Source organism: Mycteria americana, chromosome Z (assembly GCF_035582795.1).
Source record: "Mycteria americana isolate JAX WOST 10 ecotype Jacksonville Zoo and Gardens chromosome Z, USCA_MyAme_1.0, whole genome shotgun sequence".
Lineage (NCBI taxonomy): Eukaryota > Metazoa > Chordata > Aves > Ciconiiformes > Ciconiidae > Mycteria > Mycteria americana.
The window spans coordinates 30,199,216-30,220,381 of NC_134396.1; the positions used below are offsets into that span (position 1 = coordinate 30,199,216).

At 38.7% G+C, this 21,166-nt stretch overlaps 1 protein-coding gene across 5 annotated transcripts in view; it reads left to right on the plus strand.

Moving 5' to 3' along the window:
• DENND4C (DENN domain containing 4C) overlaps window positions 1–21,166 on the plus strand; it is a 77,591-nt gene that overhangs the window by 46,363 nt on the left and 10,062 nt on the right. For 4 of the 5 annotated variants that reach the window (XM_075488206.1, XM_075488207.1, XM_075488209.1 and 1 more), the window contains 14 exons: window positions 166–296; window positions 1,138–1,270; window positions 1,755–1,961; window positions 2,647–2,775; window positions 3,525–3,669; window positions 4,002–4,148; window positions 6,355–6,480; window positions 7,282–7,422; window positions 8,731–9,873; window positions 11,490–11,666; window positions 13,310–13,419; window positions 17,170–17,345; window positions 18,391–18,573; window positions 20,135–20,324. In XM_075488206.1, coding sequence (XP_075344321.1) covers window positions 166–296; window positions 1,138–1,270; window positions 1,755–1,961; window positions 2,647–2,775; window positions 3,525–3,669; window positions 4,002–4,148; window positions 6,355–6,480; window positions 7,282–7,422; window positions 8,731–9,873; window positions 11,490–11,666; window positions 13,310–13,419; window positions 17,170–17,345; window positions 18,391–18,573; window positions 20,135–20,324 — 3,138 coding nt within the window. The remainder of the gene's footprint in view (window positions 1–165; window positions 297–1,137; window positions 1,271–1,754; window positions 1,962–2,646; window positions 2,776–3,524; window positions 3,670–4,001; window positions 4,149–6,354; window positions 6,481–7,281; window positions 7,423–8,730; window positions 9,874–11,489; window positions 11,667–13,309; window positions 13,420–17,169; window positions 17,346–18,390; window positions 18,574–20,134; window positions 20,325–21,166) is intronic. The other variant, XM_075488210.1, reaches the window with a different exon arrangement.

Genomic DNA, 21,166 nt, shown 5'->3' on the forward strand with positions numbered 1-21,166 from the left:
TATGAGTAATTAGAACAAATATAATTTATTTTATTTATTACATATATATAATCAAATACAGTATGTATTAAATATATTTTTTCATATACTAACATAATGAATGTCAAAAAGGACATTTTATCCCAAAGCCAAACTCAGTACTTAGAATACAAACTCTGTTTTCAGGTTGATGTAGATTCCATTGAAGATGCACGATTGATTGAGCTTGATGAATCACAAAAAAGTGAACACACAGTGTTCATAATGCCACCAGAACCTCCTGCTGATGACGGACAGGACCGAGTGCCAAAATACAGGTACAAGTTAAACAGCCACATGTAGTGAAACTAGAATGCTTATGATGCTAAGCAGGGCAGATGTTCCATCTTAGTGCAAGACTTGCCTTAATATAATGTTTAGAAGAATCTGTAAAAAGATATGAACTGCCCAGATTCTGGTAAGTTTCTGAAGCTCTAGAAGTCAATGTATTGTGTGTGTGTATGTTTGAGGGCATGTGGATTTTGGTTTTAATTTTTCAGTAACTTCTTGACAACTTTATAGTAATACTTCTCTACATGTATTCAGTGTCTTTCTTCCTGTTTGAACCATTTATGTGTATTTTGTAGCAACTGCAGCACACTTTGTTTCACAATGGGAATGACAGGGGGTGGGTAATGGATCTGCCCAGTACTATTGACCTGCAGCTGATGAACCAAAAACACAAAACACCCATACCACTTTTCAGATTTCTTTCATTCAGTGTTTTTCAGCCCTGGGCAGGAAGTGTGGAGTTTCAGACACTCTGGGTATGAGTTTTTTCTTCCTGTCTCTCTTGGAGGTCACGAAGGTTCTGTTTCCAACTGTTGTCCTTGTTAATCATCATCTGTGCTTCCCTGACCTTCATGATAATGGATGGCAGTCTGGTTCTTGTTTCCATTGTCTATAGAGATTTAATGTCCAAGGCATCTTCTTGTGATATCTTCGTGAATAAGACTTAAAGGATCTTGCTATCTTCCCCCCCACCCCGGTTCTTTATTCTCCTGTTCATCAGTTCTTTGCACGCAAGTTGTCTTTGTATGGCTTTCCTGCTATCGGCAGGTATGTGAAAAGCTTTTCTTTTCTTTTTTTTTTTTGTTTGTTTTTTAATCATCTATATAGCTATAAAAACTTCCCACGACTCGATTTCAAGCTCTTTGACAGGCCACAGGAGCTCAAGCTCTCCTTCAGGAGACACCCAGCTGGAAGCAGCATTTCAAATAGTCCAGCACTCATGGCAAAGAGGACAAAACAGGTCAGATGAGTCTTACTGTAATCACTGTGTGAACACTGAAAGATATGAATTTTTTTTTTTGGTAAAATTGCCACTACCTGTTTATACTATAAGTAAATGTTGTGTAGAGATTAGGTCTTTGTAACTGTTGGGAATCAACACTTGCGAAAGAAAGAAACAGAAGGCAACAAATAAACAAACTAGCATCTGAGATTACAGTTTATTGTCAAACCCATTTTTAAGCTTTAGACTGTAATATAAAACAAAAGGAAATTAATTTTAATGCTTGAATGGGGAAGAAGAAAAAAGAGGATTAATTCTGATGCTAGTTTTTGCTTGCAGAGCACCTTAATAAGAGAGTGGCAAGAAGGGATTTTCAGTTGAATGTTTGTCCATTATTATTAAATGCTTACTTTTAAGAAGCCAGTATCTGAGTTAGTAATGGCTTCTAGGTTCAGGATGTTATATCTTTTGTCTGCTTTTTTGTTTTGTTTCACTCTTACAGGAGATAAAAACAGCCCATAAATTAGCCAAGAAGTATTATGTAAGCCCCCCCCAGTGGGCTAAGTGTCTCTTCAGTCATAGTTACAGCCTATGGTTTATTTGTCTGCCAGCCTACATCAGAGTTGCACATCCCAAAGTCAAAGCACTGCAGCAGGCATATGATGTTCTAATTAAAATGAGGAAAACTGATGTGGAACCACTCGATGAGGCAAGTGTGAATAAGAAAATGTTACTATAAATGTGGAATAGAAGACAAGGTGCAAATATAGTGTATTTCACCACCACCACCAGGTTAAGCATACTTGCAGTTTGACCTGTTTCAAATCCACCTTGGAATGATCTCAAAGAAGTCTGCTTAACTAGGGCAACTAGAAATTAATTTCCTTTTTCGTCATCAGCATAGTGTCAGATGGGTCAAGTACTCCAAGTTAGTGTTGCTAGTCTTCTCCCAGATTTCTTCAAGAAGGAAGTTCTTGAATATCCCTATTTTTTAAATGCACTTTGAATTAATGCTTTGCAGCCTTATTGAACTGAAGGGATAATGGGTTTTGTGTGCAGCATACCATTCTTTCAGTAGTATCCACAGGCATACAGCAGCAAGTTATCCTGCTTTTTGCATGGGTGTTTCCTTCCCTGTTTTATTTTGCAAACAGAATTGCCGAGTGGAAAAAAATTCAGCATTCTCAACAATGTGACTGCTGATGTTATTTCAGCTCATTTGATTTCCTGTTTAATTTTTGCTCCCTCTTCTGGCTGTTAAGTGTTATGTACTGAGTAGCTGCTCTCACATGGCTTTGCCTTTTACATGTGTAAAAGTTGGAAATCAGGGAAGAGCTTAAGCTGTTTCAATATCCTTGTCGTCAGTCCATTTATGCATTTCTGTATCTTGTCAGGTCTGCTACAGGGTTGTAATGCAGCTCTGTGGACTGTGGGGTCAGCCTGTTCAGGCTGTGAGAGTCCTCTTTGAAATGAAAAATGCTGGAATACAGCCAAATGCCATCACCTATGGTTATTACAATAAGGTAAGAGAAGTCTTGACGAGGGATACTGGACCAGTGTGTCTCTTGCTGTTGTTACTCCCCTTGTCCTGTAGAATGTTTTGAAGATTGTTTCTTACAGCTCTTCACTTGGATTTGCTGGCTCTCTTGGGAGAGCAATCATTTTGGACATGCTTACGGTTCACTGGATCTACACTGTATGAGTTTACATTGTTAAGTTTACATTCCTGTGCTGTTTGGCTAAGCAAAAACTCTGTTGAAATATACATTTATAGTGTTTCCATTTCCAAGTTTTGGAACCTGTCTAGTGCTTCCACGTCAAAACCATCTGTTCCTAGTTGTATCCTTTAAGGTAGCAGGATCCAAGATAGAAGGCTGGAATTAGGCTCGTTGAAGTAGCCTCCCCCTCTTTTCCTTGCTTCCAAGTTCCTGTAATATACTGATGAAACTTCTTAGTAAAGTAAACTACGTAAAGTAATAGGAAAAGAGGTGCTACTACGGTCTTTTTGTTGCCACCGAAGTATATAAATAAGAACAAACCCCACCTTGTTTGCTTAAAGAAATCTTGATCCATTGTTTGTTGTTATTCAGCTATTGTATCCAGAGTTGTGGGATAAAAGGGAACAGCTCATAAAAACTCAAATATTTGTCCCTCTTCACATGGTTGACAGGAAATGCCTTTTTTGAGTATGGAAAGCAAAGCTTCTCACTGTACTGTGTTTCTTAGTGTAACTTTCTTACTGTTTTTGTTATTGTATTGTCTCTTTCTGTAGGCAGTTTTAGAGTCTCCTTGGCCTAGCAGTAACCGCAGTGGCATATTCCTGTGGACAAAGGTACGAAATGTAGTTCGTGGCACAGCACAATTTAGGCAGTGCTTAAAGAAATCAACGCAGAGCCCACGAGTACCTGTGATATCAGGTAATAAGTTAGTTGAAATGGATTTATTTTTGCTGAACAAGAGCATGACATGCTTTCTGAGGGATTGCAGCTAACATTGTGGCTTTTACAAGTGGAAAATTTTTCTTTAAGTGTATAAAAATTGATAATTGCCAACTTCATGCTTGAAACAGTCTTAGAATGTCTTTCGTACACCGGAGAATTAATTGTCTGAATTCTGTTGCTAGAATTTCATATTCTTATTTTATATGTGCAAGCAAAAGTGTTTACTGTTGTCTGAAGAGGCTAGATTTATTTAAAAACCTGAAAAGTTAAATCCTCTCTTACTAACCAGCTCTCGTTCATGTCTTTAGCTCTGCGGAGTACCACGGGTGGAAGTGATGGGGACATGGTGAGCCATGGTAGCGTGGATAGTTCTAATGATGTTAACAGTGGGGAGCACACTCTCTTCGTCAGTGACTTAGTCAGGCTTGATTCCATTGATAATCACTCTAGCACAGGTACTAGATTCTGCTGGGTTTCACTACTAACAGTCCCCCAAAAGGCTAAATTTTCTAGTTTCCTGCTGATTTCCCCTCCACAACCACCACCTTCCCCTCTTGAGGCTATAGAGAACGAAGCATGGAGTTAAACTATGTAAAGAAAAAGAAGTACGCTGTTGTTGAATATTACTCCTTTACTGCAGATCATGCTGCTTCTTTAGTTTAGAGTGAACTGTAGCAGAAGTACTGTTATGTTAAAATAAATGTCTTGCTGTGGTCTCATGAACCTTGCTTTTTGTGATAATATGCAGAAAAGGTATGAAGCCTCTGACATGAGTCTGTTCAATTTTTGCATATTGTCATTAATAGAAATGATAGTCTGTGTGAGTAAAACCTTTCTCTGCATTAAAGGAAAGGAGTGAAAGTTGCTGAGGTGATTAGAAGCTAACACTTTAAAAATGTTGCTCCTTGATGGTAATCCAGAAAGGCCTAATTAGCATTCCTGGAATTAGTATGTTATGTTTGGTTATAGTACACTATGCTTTTAAAGGCCATATTCAAGCTTCTTAATAGTAGTTGCTAAACTTGGAAATAAATATAGAAATTATCAGAACCTTGTCATACAGTCTTTGAAACACCCTGGGAATGGAAAGACAGGTGATAAACTGGAGAAGACTCTGTCTTAAGCATGGTGTGCACTCTTCCAGACAAAATGGAGTCAAAAGAGTGCACAGGAAGTTAATCACTTGAGATGGCAAGATGAAATTCATGGTTCTTCATATCTCCTTTAGTACTGATTACCTCCTACCTGGGCACAGTCTCAACTAAACTTCCCTTCTGTGTGTACTTCAAAACTTAATGTACAAATGATTCTTGAACACTCTTCGTGTTTTTAATATCTTGAGCCTTTCTGTAAAGAGAACTTTTAGTCTGATTCCTGTGCTTCGTCTGATATGCCTGCCTAGATTACTGAATTTCCCTTCTCTCTGCTCTTTGTTGCTCTGCTTTTTGCTCTTTGCTGTCTCTTGGGTGCTGCATTTGTCCTTGGCTATCACGGTGTGGGGTGCAGACTTATATGGTGTGAAGCCTTGGATGCACGTGTGCATTATTTCTACCCTTGAATGTTACTTCTGCAGGTAATTCACCCATTTATTGATAGGGCGTTTTCACTTCTGTGCAAAGCAGGGATACTAACATTATTGAAATGATAGGGAGAAAATAAGGACCAAAGAATGTCAGAACTTACTTTTCTATATAAAAGGTTTTTAATATAGTAGCCAAATGTAATAATTGATGGCTGCTCAAACTTTTAAATTTAATTCTTTTTTACATGTTCGTGCTTTCTTGGTAAAATAAATGGCAGTAATATGTATTGTAGATAAATTATGTCTGTCACTTAAGTTTTATGGAGCTTCCTAATACCTTTCACACTCAGTAACTTACACTTTGATCTTTTAAAATAGTCATGTATCCTAATAGGTACTCTAAGGCATGTAAATAATCCTGTTTAACATGTTGCTGTGGGATATGTCCCATATAGTATTTTCGTATTTTTGCATATACAGCAGCACTTCAGATAAAAATAAGAAAGAAAAGAGTGTCTTTCTGGATTGTTTCCTATGGCAGACTTTTTGGACTACTGTCAACTTTTTTTTTTAAGAATGAGTTACAGCTGTCAAGTTTAACTGGTATCATGGAGAAACAGAATTTTTTTAAATGTTTAGATTTTTACATTTTATTTTATGCTTTGCACTATAGCACAAAGATGTAGCACAGTTTATGGTACAGTTCTTTTCAGGGATGTATTCATTGTTAGAAGCTTGCTCAATTACTGTTGCGCTTGTCTAAATTTCTTTTGTGGATGCATTTGAGAATTTAGCTTGCCAAGCAATGAAATATTTCATGCTAATGAGAAGGGAAAGGAATGAAAGGAGATACAGTGTGTTAAAAGTAGTTAGTCACTATAGTGTTCCTGGGGGAATAACTTGTATTTAGTATAATAATTAGAAAAGTAAATTTGGATTGTATAGCCTAATTATCTCTGCTGTCACCATCACCAAGTAGATCTGTGCACAGATTACGCATTTTGGTGATCTTACTATGAACCTTTCTGGCAAAACAAAATGTGAAACAAATGAATTTAAGTTCTTTTATTTTCTTACTGAAAAACAAATTTAGCAAAGAAAAACAAATCTGAGGCATGTTTTTGTATTCCTTCAAACAGGTGGTCAGTCAGACCAGGGCTACAGATCCAAGGATGAACTTTTAAGAGATGATGGGTATAGTCTTCATGCAACTGAAACACAAATAGAGAAGGATATTTCTTCTAAAGCTGAAGACCTAATAGGAGGTTAAGTATGCATGTTTACATTGATGAAGGCTTTTTGTAATAAATCTTCATGCATTAGACTACCACAAATACTTAATATATTGAATTCATAACGTTGCCAAGGTCAAAATATGACTGTATAAAATCTGGTGGACTACTACTACGCCCTAGATAATAGCAGTGGAGTACATATCGGTAGAAATAGCCTTTTATTAGACTAATTTAATATAGATGGAAAAATTGGACAAGTGCTGGGGCACACAGTATTTTGTATTCCGTTCCTCTCATTTGTGTATTTGAAAACTTGACCATTTTTTTAGCTGTACCAGTTGGCCTAATAAAATGCACTACTTTTTCCTACAAACTCTTTCCAGCTGTAGAAAATACGGTCATCTCCTGTCTGCTATCCAGATTTTGTCCTTAGTTTTTCTGTATTTTGTCTTTCTCATTACTGAATCTGTTTCATATGTGTGATACTAGATCCTTAATTTGAGTTATGGTTTCTAAAGCTGTCATTAGACAAATAGCCCTGCATGAAAATCTGAGAACTGTTGTTCCTGCTCTGCTTTGGTTAGTTGAAAAAGTACCAAGGGAATAAATTGGCATATGCTCTAACCTTCTGAACAGCAAAGCACTCTCTGTGTAATACTGTTACTGTCATCTCTCTGGGTATTATTTCCAGGAAATGCTCAGTACCTAGTAGAACTGATCCTTTAGGTTGTAATTACATAAGGGAACAGTGTTTGAGTTTGTATTTTCCATAACAGTGCAAATGAAATTATTTAGTTAAATTAACTAAAGTTCACTTTCTCTTTCTTGTAGAGGTTTGTACTGAGAAATCTGATGAAAAGCAACAGCTGAATATAGAAACTCATAGTCCAACAGACCCACCTGCTTGGGGTAACAGTATTGTGAAAGTTCCATCTGGCATTTTTGATAGCAGTGGAAGGAAAAGCAGTGGTGGTGAGTCACTTGCTTTTCAAGTCAGCTTGCTAAATTCCTCATCTTGTTGTGCTATAGTGTTTTGTAATCTTTTCATGCTATGAAAAGAAACAAAACTTCTATTCGAGGTGCAGGTATCTTGCACAACATTTGCTTTCCACCATTATCCTTTGCAGGTGACTTTAGAAGGACCCTGTGGATTCTAAGGTTGAAAATCACTGTTGAGTAGATTGAAATCAAGGTTTTCCCTGTCCTGCACTGAGAGTGTTTCAGTAATGTACTAGAAAACCAAGAGAATTAGGGTCTGTACTCTTGATTTTGTCACCTAAACCTCTCTGACCTTGGACAAGTCTCTTTATTACTGTGGCTTACATTGCCAATGTATAGCCTGGAAACAATGCATATTGCCTTTGTGCCATACAAAATTTATTTGTGTATCTGGATCTTTATGATGAAGAAGACTTACGGATATATAAAAGCCAAATCTTGGGCTCACTTTTTTTCTGCCTTTCTGCCTGTCCTTGACTAAGGCAATGTAGTCCAGCTTCAGCGTAGCTTGATAGCAAAGAATTGAGTTTTGGGCAAGAAGTTGCCCAGAGCCTTTCTGGCAATTATGAGAGCTGATGACTAGTCAAGAACCAGCGTCAATGTGAGACTCAAACATCCTCCAGCAATGGATATGGTACATCGGGTCCTCTGTTGGGATCCCAGTACAGTAGAATTCCCATACTTATGGAGGTTTTTGCCTAGCTAACACAGCTTTCTAGGCAATAAATATTCCCAATTCCCTCGAGGAATATTTATAAGATTAGTTTGTCTTCCACATGCTAAATTTAATTAGCTTTTTCTACATGTGACTGTGCCATAAACGAAGTAGTGCTTCTGTGTTGTGCAGACACACGATAGGCTTTTTTTTTTTTTTTTTTTTTTTTTCCAGAACTAGAATGAACTATGGAGTTTGATATATAGATCTGTGAATATAGCTCTGGAAAAAAAAAATTGAGCAATCTTTACTTATAATTGTACTTCCCTGTAGTTCTTGGATGTAGTACCTACTCTCTGCAGGGTGTTGGCACAGGGAAAGGAGGTAGAAGCCATAAAAGGCTTTGACTTCAAGGAGTCAAAGAGTAGATGACTTTTGATCTGCAGGATGGCTTTGCAGCCAGTAAAATAACTTGTTAATACTAGTGTAACTTCTTAATGGATAACTTGAGATTGTGGTGCTCCCAGTCTTCTCACCAGTGAGGAGATAAGGAGATTTCACGTGATTTCAGGAAATAAACATTTTTGGTGGCTATGGATACCATATTAATGCCTTTTCTCTTTTAGAAACTGGTTCTAGTCCACTGTTCATAACTCAGGATTCAGTTGAAGATGTAGTCTTTGGTGATGTTTCTCCTAAGAAAATAAGTGAAAAAGGACAGAAGAGGCAGAAACTGTTTTCAGAGAGAAGCTGCAGTTTCAGCAGTGAAAGCAGAGCAGGAATGCTGCTGAAAAAAGGCAGCTTGGACTTGCATTCTAAAGAAATAGCAATAATGATGGGAGCAGATGCCAAGATCCTAACAGCAGCTTTATCTGGGGCCAAAACTTCACCCTGTCATATGAATAAATCCCACAGCTTTGAAAATATCGTTGACCAGCAGGTTTCTGGCATAAGTAGCACTTGGAGTTGTGTGACTGAGAGTGACTGGGAATTGGAGCACAGGTCTTCACCAGTGCTGGAAGAACCTGGGGAAGGACAGGAGCATCTTGAGAATGGAAGAGATGAACACGTGACCACAATGGAAGACCTTGAACAGTCAGCTGAGTCCAAAAACCAGAAACCAGAATCCAAAGATGCAACTACTAAAAGGAATAGCTTTTATGGAGTGGTTAAGCCTATTGAAAGGGAAGATGTTGAAGTAGGCTTGGACCCTTTATCTTTGCTGGCTACTGACAGCACACAACCAAGGCATCGAGAACCTGAGGAAAAGTTGGTGTCACCAGTTGCAGCACGTAATTTGGCAGATGAAATAGAGAGCTATATGAATCTGAAGAACCCATTGGGTAGTAAGTTTCCCAGCATGGAATTGCACAAGCCAGATAGGGAAGCAGAAGCCTCTGGTACACTTGGTCACTCCCAAGAAAGGAGGTCAAGCCTGCCTTTGGATTCCATCCTGCCATCCCCCGAGTCTTACGAAAATCGGAGAAGTCCTGTCTCCAGATCCAAAACATTCACTGGACGACCAAAGCAACAAACCCATCCACGAGTTCAAAAGGAGCGGTCTTCATCTTTGACAGGACTGGGTCGTTCTTCTCCACATGGCTCGTTAGGATCTGTCGTAACAACTTTATCCAATCTGAAGTTAGACAATATACTGTCTGGACCAAAAATGGATGTTCTGAAATCGGGCATGAAGCAGGCTGCCAATGTGGCCAGTAAGATGTGGGGAGTTGTAACTTCAGCATATAGTTACCCAGGTGATGAGGCAAGTGTTTTTCAATATGAAAAAAAATTTTGGGAGACAAAGTTAGAGGGGGAGATTCTATGTCTGGAAGATTTCTTCACAAGATGGTGGTTTTTATTAAGTATTGACTTTTATTAGCTAATAAAAATGGTATTTTATGTATGGTGGAGTTTTCCTCGGTCATTAAAAAAAACACCTTTCAGACAAAAGCAAATTAAATGGTCTTGATGCAGTAAACTTAAACTTTGACTTTTTGTTCTTAACATTTCTCCCCCCCATTTATTTCTTTATCTATTTATCTTTTTATTTATATTTAAGGAAACTGCACCAAGACACCCTTGTAAGAACAAAATTATGTCATCTTAAATGATATCATACTGCCTGTCTTAATTTAAAAAATTAAGAAGAGGTTGTGAAAACAAATCACAAACCTAAAAAGTCAGGTTGGTGAGGATTAAAGTTGAAAGTAGTAAAGGACAGCCTGAGATCTAGTAAATTCACTCACTGGGAATTTGGAAACGAAATGTTATGGTTCTTGTGTGAGCACACTTGATTAACAGAGTCTTTTTCAGAGTAAAACATTTTGGACTATAATGACATGAATGAAAGGGGAGATGGAGGGATGAATATTATAACTTCCTCCTTTCCATATAGGTCTTGTTATTTGGCCTCCAAACATAGTTTTCTCTCTTAGAAAGGCCTCTGCTTGATCCAGTTAACTCCTCAATCTGTTGTTTGACTTTAAGGATCTTTTGTCTCCCCTCTTCAGGCTGCTAAGATAGCTTCTTGTTTCCTTTTTTAAATTCTCCCTCCTTTCCCCAGACTCCATAAAAGGTTGGAAAGGGGAAGATAGCTCTCTGGCTTTATTTCTATGTGTAACAAATTTAACTGACGTTACTAATAGGGTCCCTTCTATTAAATTAAAAAAAAAAAAAAAATTTTTTTCTTAGGTTGTTTTTTTTAACCAGATTTTGCCTGTGACAGTGAAAGATCACTGGTTTGCTTTCTTTCCTGGTTTTTTTTCCTGTGACCTAGGTTTTCCTGTGTGCCTTTCTATTATACTGAACTATTCCGTCGAATCCCCTTAACATGACTTATTTTAATTTCCTTCAAGGATCTTTTCATTCTCTCCTCTTTTATTTCTGCAACTTCCCTTTTTTAATATCCTAATTATTATACTTTGTCGTATCCTGTGTCTTAGTGACTGTGTTATTGCTGCATCATTTCAACTGGTATGTTTCATTCCAGTTGCCAATTCTGAAAATATGACTTTAACTCGGACCTTTTTTCTGATAATTCCTTCATTTGTGTAATGTCTGCCAAATCACAATTTCTGCATAATTTTTTCTGTTCTGTAATGACGAAGTTTGTATCCCTGTCGCTTTGTTACTCAGTTTGATCCTCAGCTAGGTATTTTCACTGCTAAGGCCTTTCACTTTTCCAGTATCCTTCTGGTTTGTCCAATATCTGCTCTTTTTGAGGTTGCATAGATTTATCTTACATCTCATAAATTTTTTATGTCAGGGTTTCGTCTTAATCTGAGACTTTAATTATTTATTTATTAGGATAAAGATGGAAGTCAGATAATGGATCTGGAAATAGGCAAAAATGCTAATATTATTCTTCTTCTATTAAAGGAAGAAAACAATCGACCAGACTTTAACTTCCCTGCTGGTTTTGAAGATAATATTTTAGGAGATAGTCTGTCATCGAAAACTGGAATCCCAGGGCTGATTACGAATGAGCTTGCACAAAGCACTACTAGTCTTGGCAGTAGCAGTAGCAGTGGTGATGCAGGAAGACAGCATTACAGCGCAGGTGAGATTTTTTTCTTTGTTTCCCCCTCATAACTTGTTTTTAATATAACAAACAGGGAAAACTATTATGGGTGAAATAATTCATAAGAGTGGAAGCTGTGGTAATCTGAAATTATTTCAAGCCCTTAAGATAAGTACAAGCAAATTTGTACTTCCATTCTATACTCTTCACTTGCAGTAGCAAATAGCTAATGCTTCTCTCTTGTTGAATGTATAAAAAGTCGATACAAAATACAGGGATTTAACTGTAAAAATACTTCCTCTGTGTAAGTGATAGGAAGATTCCTAACTAGTTATAGCCAGGAACACCTGCTCATTCATGTAAAGTCATAATACACTGAAAGTTCTTGAAATATTAGTACAGAAAAGCAGAGCAGTGTTCAAGAACTGCAAATAGCTGCATAACTAACAGAGGGAGATATTGGGGGGGGGGGCGTGTGTTACAAACCCACTAACCGAAAGCAAACAAATAAACAAAACAAAGCCCACAAAAAACCCCAAAGCAACACACACAAAAAATGCATCAGGTTTACTGTGGAATAGGAGATATTGGATGCATAGTTGATTTGAAGTTGTGAAGGTAAATAATTGATGAATATATGCTTATTGCTAAATTGTCTGTCCCTGCCCCCCCCAGTTCTGAAACTGGATGAAGTAAATCTAATAATTTTCAGTTCAGATTTTATTCAATTAGATTTGATTGTTATTTTGAGAAAGAGATGTATTGCTAAACCAGCTGGGGGTTTGGTTTAGCTCTCTTTGCAGTACTTTAACGATGCAAATATCGTAAAGCCATCTGCATCAAGAGAAGAACAACTATCTTGTGGACTGGACATAAGCTGGCCCAGTCTAGCAAAATCTTCTAGTTCCAGTTAGTTAGGAGGGTTATAAGAACTAACTATAGAAAATGGCAGCCATCAACAGGATTTGTAAAATTTGTTCACAAACGTAAACTTTAGTGGAAGAAGCAGAGGAGCCTTCTTTACGATGAGGGGACTCTGGTAGTGATTTTTTGAATAGGAAAGTTTGACTGGGCTTGTCAGAGGAAGTAATGCTGGTAGTTTTGTTTCATAAAACTGATTCCAACCATTTCCTTCTGGTAAATATATTCCAACCCCTTTTCCTCTTTTCCTGGGCAAAGCTTATAACCCTAAAGCCCAGCCTTACCAAAGAAAGATTATTTGTTTTACTGCAATGTTAGCCAGGGAAAGCTTAAGCACAGTAGTGGCATATTTTGTATTGTGTGTCTCACCTGGTACTATCCTTCTGTTTGCTCTTTATATATGGCTGTATCATTCAAGAAATCTTGAACAACTTTTTAGAGTATATATATTGAGCAATCTTACTGTTCTTTGCCATTCTTTATTCTTTCTTTGTATTTTCAGATTTTATTCACTGATGCTTTTTTTTTCTTTTACCAGTCTGTGATATATTGTGTTAGACAAAAATAACTTTGAAATGTTAATCACAAAAATTGTATTTATCTGTATTGTAATTATAATATCAGTGAAGTTAGAACTACACATATCTTTGAAGATCTTCTGGTACAATTTTCTGTCTTGGTTGAACAGAAATTGTTTTCTTTGGGATTGGATTAATTTCTCTTTCCTTGAATACAAGACCCAAATAACTCCTTCTGTACAGGTGAAGTTTCATTCCCAAGAAGTATGAAAGTTCTGGATTCTGAGAAGTCAGAGCACAGCTCTTCACATAATACTAGTTTATCCAGCATTTTCCAGAACTATGCAATGGAGGTAAGATTAATAAACTCATAGATGAAAGATATAATTATTCAGTATTACTATATGCATTAATTACCTGTTTAGTTGGATTGTGGTTGGATTTTTCAAAACAATTTTTTCCCATGTCTCTACTGCAAAGATGCTTGACACTTTTAGCCCAGGGTGTAACAGTAGCTTTAAAAAAGAAAAATGTGTTACATTTCTTTTATGTGTATCTCATATAGAGAGAAAAGAGACAACTGAGGGAAGGGTCAAAACTTGAAGACAGACAGAAATTAGAGAGGAAACAAGATCCCCCCCCCCCCCCCCCCCCATGAAAATTATGTGTTGTTACTGAATAATTGTGGTGGGTTGACCACAGCCAGCAGCTAAGCCCTCACCCAGGCACTGGCTTACACCCACCTCGTTTGAATCAGGGAGAGCATTGGAATGGCAGAAGCGAGAAAAAAAGCTTGAAGGTCGAGATAAATACAATTTAATAACTGAATTGGAGGGAAAAAAAAACACAGGAGGGGGGACAACAAAAAACAAATGGTGCAAAGGCAATCAGTCAGCACCATGACACCCCAAGCAACAGCTACCTTGGAAAAACTTCCCCCCACACAACCAGTTTTATCGCTGAGCGTGACGTTATATAGTCTCTCTTTAGTCAGCTGAGGTCAGCTGCCCTGGCTGTGTCCCCTCCCAGCCTCTTGTCCACCCCCAGCCTCCTCGCTGGGTTGGGGACAGAATGAGAAAGAAAAGGCCATGATCATGTGTAAGGCACTGTGGAGCAATAGCTAAAACATTGATGTGTTATCAACACGGAGTTGGTCACCAGTCTAAAACACATCACCATAAAGACTGCTATGAAGAAAATTAACTCTATCCTAGCCAAACCCAGCACAATAATGATTTAGTATGCTTCTCTGTGTCAGTTATTGCTTGTAGATGCTTTCAGACTTCAGATACGTAGGCAATGATCACTGCGTTTGCCTTGGTCACTTTTCTTTCAGCTGTAGTGTTGTTTTGCTAGGTCTCATGTAATTTTCTTTTATGTTTGATCTTCTGGAGATCTAGGCTTGTCAAACTTCTGCACTGCATTGTATAAGGGGCATAGCATAGTAAAAGAAAAATGTTGCCTTTGGGCAAATATTTAAAATATATTAGATCTAAAATATATTATATGCTGTGCTGGTCTAAAATACATCATATGCTGTGTTTGGTGGTGGTTTTTTTGTTTTGTTTCCTGTGACAGTGAAACAATGAAGTAAAAGGAAACCTAAAAAATAAGGATTATAGACCATTCTTCAGCTAGTACAGGATTTTTTTTTACCATTGTTTCTACAGTTCTCAATGTAGTTTAGTGATGAGCCTTCTATTAGGTAAAAACCAACTTTCTGTTTTTTTCCACTTGTATTGGGTTTACGTGGCAAGGTTTTGGTAGTGGGGAGGCTACAGGGGTGCCTTCTGTGAGAAGATGCCAGAAGCTTCCCCCATGTCAGATGGAGCCAATGCCAGCTGGCTCCAAGACGGACCCACTGCTGGCCAAAGCTGAGCCATTCAGCGATGGTAGTAATACCATCTGTGATAACATCCTTAAGAAGAGGGAAGGAACTGCTGTGCAACAGCAGCTGGGAGAGAGGAGTGAGAATATGTGAGAGAAACAGCCCTGCAGACACCAAGGTCAGTGAAAAAGGAGGGGAGGAGGTGCTCCAGGTACCAGGGCAGAGATTCCCCTGCAGCCCCTGGTGAAGACCATGGTGAAGAAGATTGTCCCCTTGCAGCCCACAGAGGTCCACAGTAGAGCAGATATCCACCTGCAGGCTGTGGAGGACCCCACACCGGAGCAGGTGGATGCTCCTAAAGGAAGCTGTGACCCTGTGGAGAGGAGCCCATGCTGGAGCAGGTTTTGTGGCAGGACTTGTGATCCTCGGGTGGGACCCACACTGGAGCAGTCTGTTCCTGAAGGACTGTACCCCGTGGAAACGGGTGCATTTGGGACGGGGTCCAGAATGGAGCCCCCATAATCCAGGGGGAAATGGTTAGTGACCTGCTACACCACTTAGACACTCACAAGTCTATGGGGCCTGATGAGATCCACCCGAGAGTACTGAAGGAATTGGCAGAAGTGCTTACCAAGCCCCTTTCCATCATTTACCAGTAGTCCTGGCTAACTGGGGAGGTCCCAGTTGACTGGAGATTAGCAAATGTGACACCCATCTACAAGAAGGGACGGAAGGAGGACCTGGGGAACTACAGGCCTGTCAGCCTGACCTCGGTACCGGGAAAGCTGATCATCCTGAGTGCCATCACACGGCATGTAGAGGATAACCAAGGGATCAAGCCCAGCCAGCATGGGTTTAGGAAACGCAGGTCCTGCTTGATCAACCTGATCTCCTTCTATGACAAGGTGACCTGCCTAATGGATGAGGGAAAGGCTGTGGATGTTGTCTATCTAGACTTCAGTAAAGCCTTTGACACCGTTTCCCACAGCATTCTCCTGGAGAAACTGGCTGCTCATGGCTTGGACGGGTGTACTCTTTGCTGGGTAAAGAACTGGCTGGATGGCCGGGCCCAAAGAGTGGTGGTGAATGGAGGTTACTCCAGTTGGCAGTTGGTCACAAGCGGTGTTCCCCAGGGCTCTGTGTTGGGGCCAGTTCTGGTTAATATCTTTATCAATGATCTGGATGAAGGGATCGAGTGCATCCTCAGTCATTTTGCAGATGACACCAAGTTGTGTGGGAGTGTTGATCTGCTTGAGGGTAGGAAGGCTCTACAGAGGGACCTGGACAGGCTGGATCGATGGGCCGAGGTCAATTGTATGAGGTTCAACAAGGCCAAGTGCCGGGTCCTGCACTTGGGTCACAACAACCCCATGCAACGCTACAGGCTTGGGGAAGAGTGGCTGGAAAGCTGCCTGGCAGAAAAGGACCTGGGGGTGTTGGTTGACAGCCGGCTGAATATGAGCCAGCAGTGTGCCCAGGTGGCCAAGAAAGCCAATGGCTCACAATGTGTGATGAACTGACCCCAACCCCCATTCCCTGTCCCCCTGCACTGCTCGGGGAGAGGAGGTAGAGAAGTCAGGAGTGAAGTTGAGCCTGGGAAGAAGGGAGGGGTAGGGGGAAGGTGTTTTAAGATTTGTTTTGTATTTCTCATTACCCTACTCTGACTTTTGAATGGTAATAAATTAAATTAATTTCCCCTAGTCAAGTCTGTTTTGCCCGTGATGGTAATTGCTGAGTGAACCCTGTCTTTATCTTGACCCACGAGCCTTTTGTCGTATTTTTCTCCCCCTGTCCAGCTGAGGAGGGGGGAGTGATAGAGTGGCTTGGTGATGAGCATCTGGCATCCAGCCAGGGTCAACCCACCACACCACTATAAAGGTTTCTTTTGTGTTTGGTTGTTCTGGGTTTTGTTTTGTTTTTGTGGCTTTTTTTTTCTTTTTTGGGGAAGTAGACATGCATTTACTTATACAATTCAAAACGATTCATATATGCTGAAGGCTTCATAGGAGTGAGCAATTTCAAATGTTAAATTAGTAGCATTTCAGGGTAGTGCTTCTTCCAGGTCTCAAAATACCTAACAAAAATAAATTATTAGCATTTGCATTTCATAGGTAAAAGTTATGTGGACAAGATAACTCTTGAGTGTGGTGAGTAAGTAGTGATGAACTCATGCCTTCCATCTGGCATTCTGATTCCTGTGGATACTAAGCCTGTAAAGCCAATTATTAAAGAACCCTGAAACAAGACTGATAATATTAATTCTTTGCTGTTCTAGGTATTGATGTCAAGTTGCTCTCAGTGTAGAGCTTGTGGTGCTTTGGTTTATGATGAAGAAATTATGGCTGGATGGACAGCAGATGATTCAAACTTGAACACTACCTGTCCTTTCTGTAAAAGTACCTTCCTACCTTTACTTAATGTTGAATTTAAAGACCTACGTGGTTCTGCAAGGTTAGTGTGTTTTATAGATACTCTCTTTCTGCCTTTGCACTTGTACATAGTTATATTTTTTCACAAAAGGATCTTAGTTGTATCTCCCAGTATTTTTGTCTAGGTGTTCACAAAAATGTCACTGCCTGTTCGACGGTTATGGTTGTACTGAAGGAAATTATAAGTCATGTAAACTATTGAATTTCATTGTAAAACAGCCAAAAAGCAAATAACTGGTTGCCTTTTTACCACTTTTTCTTTCCATATTTTTTCTGTAAGCATAACTGTACAGAAAGCATAAGTCTGTTTTTTGTTTCGTTTAGCTTTTAAAACAAAGCTAAGGGATCATGAACTTTTTAAAAGCATATGAAGCACTTTTTAAATCTGTCAGCAAAGAATTTCTCCCAAATTAAATTTACTAACAGCTTTTAGTTACAGATGCTCCAGCTTATTGTTCTCCAGTAGTTCTCCAGTTTAAGCTTCTCCACTTACTATTTTTACCTCTTAATTGCACTGTGAAGGCTGGAACTTATTTGAAGGTAATTTAAAATGGATTCTCACTGTAGTGGTTATTGCAGTGAAACAGAGCTTCCATTAGTGTTGTCTAATGCTGAAACTGAACATCTGTAGAGTGTGTACTTAAAAAACCTTAGCAAAGCAAGACACGTTCCTGTTACCTTGTGCCTATAATGGTGTATGGTCTTCTAGTCTGTAACATCACATTTACTGTAACCAACCACTTTTGGTGATGTGTCAGCTATTGATATATTGTTGCTGATTGGGAACCATGACAAACTAAGGTCACTTGTAATGTCTTATATCCAGTGTAGGATTTCTTATTTTGCAGATCAAATCCCTGCATGTGTTCATTTACTCTGCCTATATAAGTTACAGTGGAGAGAGTAGGATGAAGTTTGTGTCCTATTGTCAAGCATTTTAATGTTGTGTTTCCTTATTTTTGCTACTTTTTGAAAGTAAATGTAGCAAAGAATAACTTTTTAAATGACTTTATGCTTACATCTTAACCTTTGTATTTCTCTCCCCTCCCATTCATGTTGTAACTTAGCTTTTTCCTGAAGCAAAGTACCTCAGGAGATAGTTTGCAGAGTGGTACCCTTCCATTAACCACGGAACCCCTGGAGCAGAAACTGTTGGCCAGTCCAGCTGTTGCTGACTTGATCAGTTTTTCAGATCACGCACAGTCCAGCCATGTCATAGCTGAAGAAACTAGCTCTGCAGCTGAGCAGAGGTAGGTAAAACAGCGTTGTTAGATCTTTCAGAAATGTATCAACACTTCCAGTATTTCTCCTCTACTTCTAAAGTGAAGGTTGGCATATGTACCAAATACGGTGGAGAAGTACAATGGTACTTTGACGATAGTCTATTTCCTCTCATTCTTTTTGCATGTTTTAAGCATGCTTTTATCAATTTGAAGTAAGCTGGTTCCACTAAATGAGTGGGTTTTAGAGATACAGCTATAGAAATAAATCTTCAGGTTCATCTGCTATTGAGTAATAGGTAAAACTTCTACTCAGTATTGCTAGAACACACTCACCTTTTAAAGACACACAGAAATTTAAGCATTACTTTTCCTTTCCTTGTGTTTAGAATTTAACAAGAAGGATACTGCATTATGGGGAAAAGTAAGTCCATTTGCTGGAGCACTCTTTTTTTGAGAGAAAGCTCTCAGAGCACTCAACACTTGTACTGAGCATGCATTCTGTGACAACTGAAACTCAGAAAAACAATACTGCTTTTGAAACAGTTTGAGGAAAGAAGCATTAAGGAGAAGGTGTCATGTTGGAAGGGGGAAGAACTGAAATAGTGCTGCTATGAATTGTGACCTTTTTGCTGGGATTTGTCAAATCCAGCATTTTGTTGTAATACAGGGGGGTTTTTAATCATTATTCAGTTTGGAATTTTTGAGTATCAGTGCCTGTGAGCTAATGAGCTAATGCCTGTGTCAGACTATTAAAATTTAAATTGATGTGATAGTAGTTAGTCGTAATACTCTAAAAATGAAAGGTGGTATTGCTTATGTTAATCTCTTAACTTTGATGTCATATATTTTTAACTGAAGTCAAATTTAGGAGTGAAGGTCACCTCTAAATTAATCTCTTCCCTCTCTTTGCAGATTATTCGGAAGCAGACACTTTCTGTTTCACTTGATGTTTTTTTTTCTGTATTACAGTTGAATTGGTTTTATCCATTGTTTCAGTTATAAGGGGCACAAAATGAATATTCCTAGATCTGCAAGCGGCTTGATTGTATGGGTTAAATTTGACAAGCGTGTAATAGGAGTTTGCTTAAATTGTCTTGTTGGATGAGTTTGACACTTACAATTTTATTTTTTCAGTTATTTTGGCATGCAACTTATAAATAATTTTCTATAATATTTTTGCTCTGCTTATGACACTTAGAGAAAGTAAACGTAAAGGGAAGAGGAAGTAAAAATGAGCATAGTCAGAACAAGATAATCTTTGTGTGTTGACAAAACTGTACATTGCTGTTTTTCTAAGCAAGGTAAAGCTGTACCAGAGCAATGGTACCCATACAGAACTGCAGTGCTTTCAGATTCGTGTCTTAGGTTATACCTAGCTGCTTTTCTAGAGGGAAGGTTATACTGTTCTGAGAGGCATTTTGTTTTGTTTTCTCTAAACTGTGGAGCTAACTGGGCAGATATGATTCTTTATTAATAGACACACTTGGTTTGGGATACTTACTTGGCAGCCTTTCTCTGCTTCCTTCCTGTTGCCATAGGAATGCTGAATAGTTTCATATTAGCATATTCTCTTCTCAAATCCAAACAGTGGTGTGGCAGAAGAACAGAGTAAAGATCCCAGAACCATGAAGACATCTGCCAATAATCCACCAAAAAGGGGAGTGTCCTTGACGCGGAGCCACAGTGTTGGAGGTCCATTGCAAAACATTGATCTTTCCCAGAGACCATCTCATGGCATTTCAACAGTTAGCCTTCCAAATAGTTTGCAAGAAGTTGTGGTAAGTCTAGAAGCTGCACATTCAGTTGACAGCAAAATATTGAATGCAATGAGCTTACAGTGAATAATGTTCTACTAGCATTCTTGTCCATTTAGGGAATGGTCAACCCTATTTTCATGTCCTTCTGACAAAAAAAATCTTGGTTCAGTTAATCTAAAATTGCTTTTTCAGTACATTGTACAAACAGTGCTGCTTGATTTGAAATGTTCTCTCTAGCAGAATGAAGCTAGTCTTTGTCTTTCTAAAACTGGAAGTTTGTTTTAAAAATAACCCAAGTTCTACAGCAGACTAAACACAATAGTGCAAACAACACACTGTTACAAGAGTGAAAGTTTGTTCCTTTTCCAGGCATTTACTTACACTCCTCCTCTATATTCTGTTAGACTTACCTGAGTGGATGGGAGAAGAGGGAGTATTGAGACTATTTCATTATTCTTGCATGTGAAACAAAGTGTTTCTCCTCTCTCCTGGTGCTTTTTGTTGTCAAGAAACTGTCTTAACATGTGAACTCATGATTCAGTTCCACAGCTGATGTCATCACTGACATTTTTCTCCAGTCTCCATCACCACTGGCTTAGTAGTGGCTTAGATAGCTTGAAACTGCACAATCAGGAACAAGTTATAACAAATTAGCATTCTCTCTTTTTCAGATAATAGAATGAGCTTAGGTGATTATTCTTTAAAGTTAAGAAACACCTCAACAGTCAAAACTGCTGATGCTATTAAAGTTATTGTGTGTTCAGTACTTCCAGAGGCTTCTTCCAGATATCAAAAGAGACTGTGCAATGGGGGATTTTCAGGGCAAGTAATCCTGAAGAGTATTTCTAGAAGAAAAATCTTTG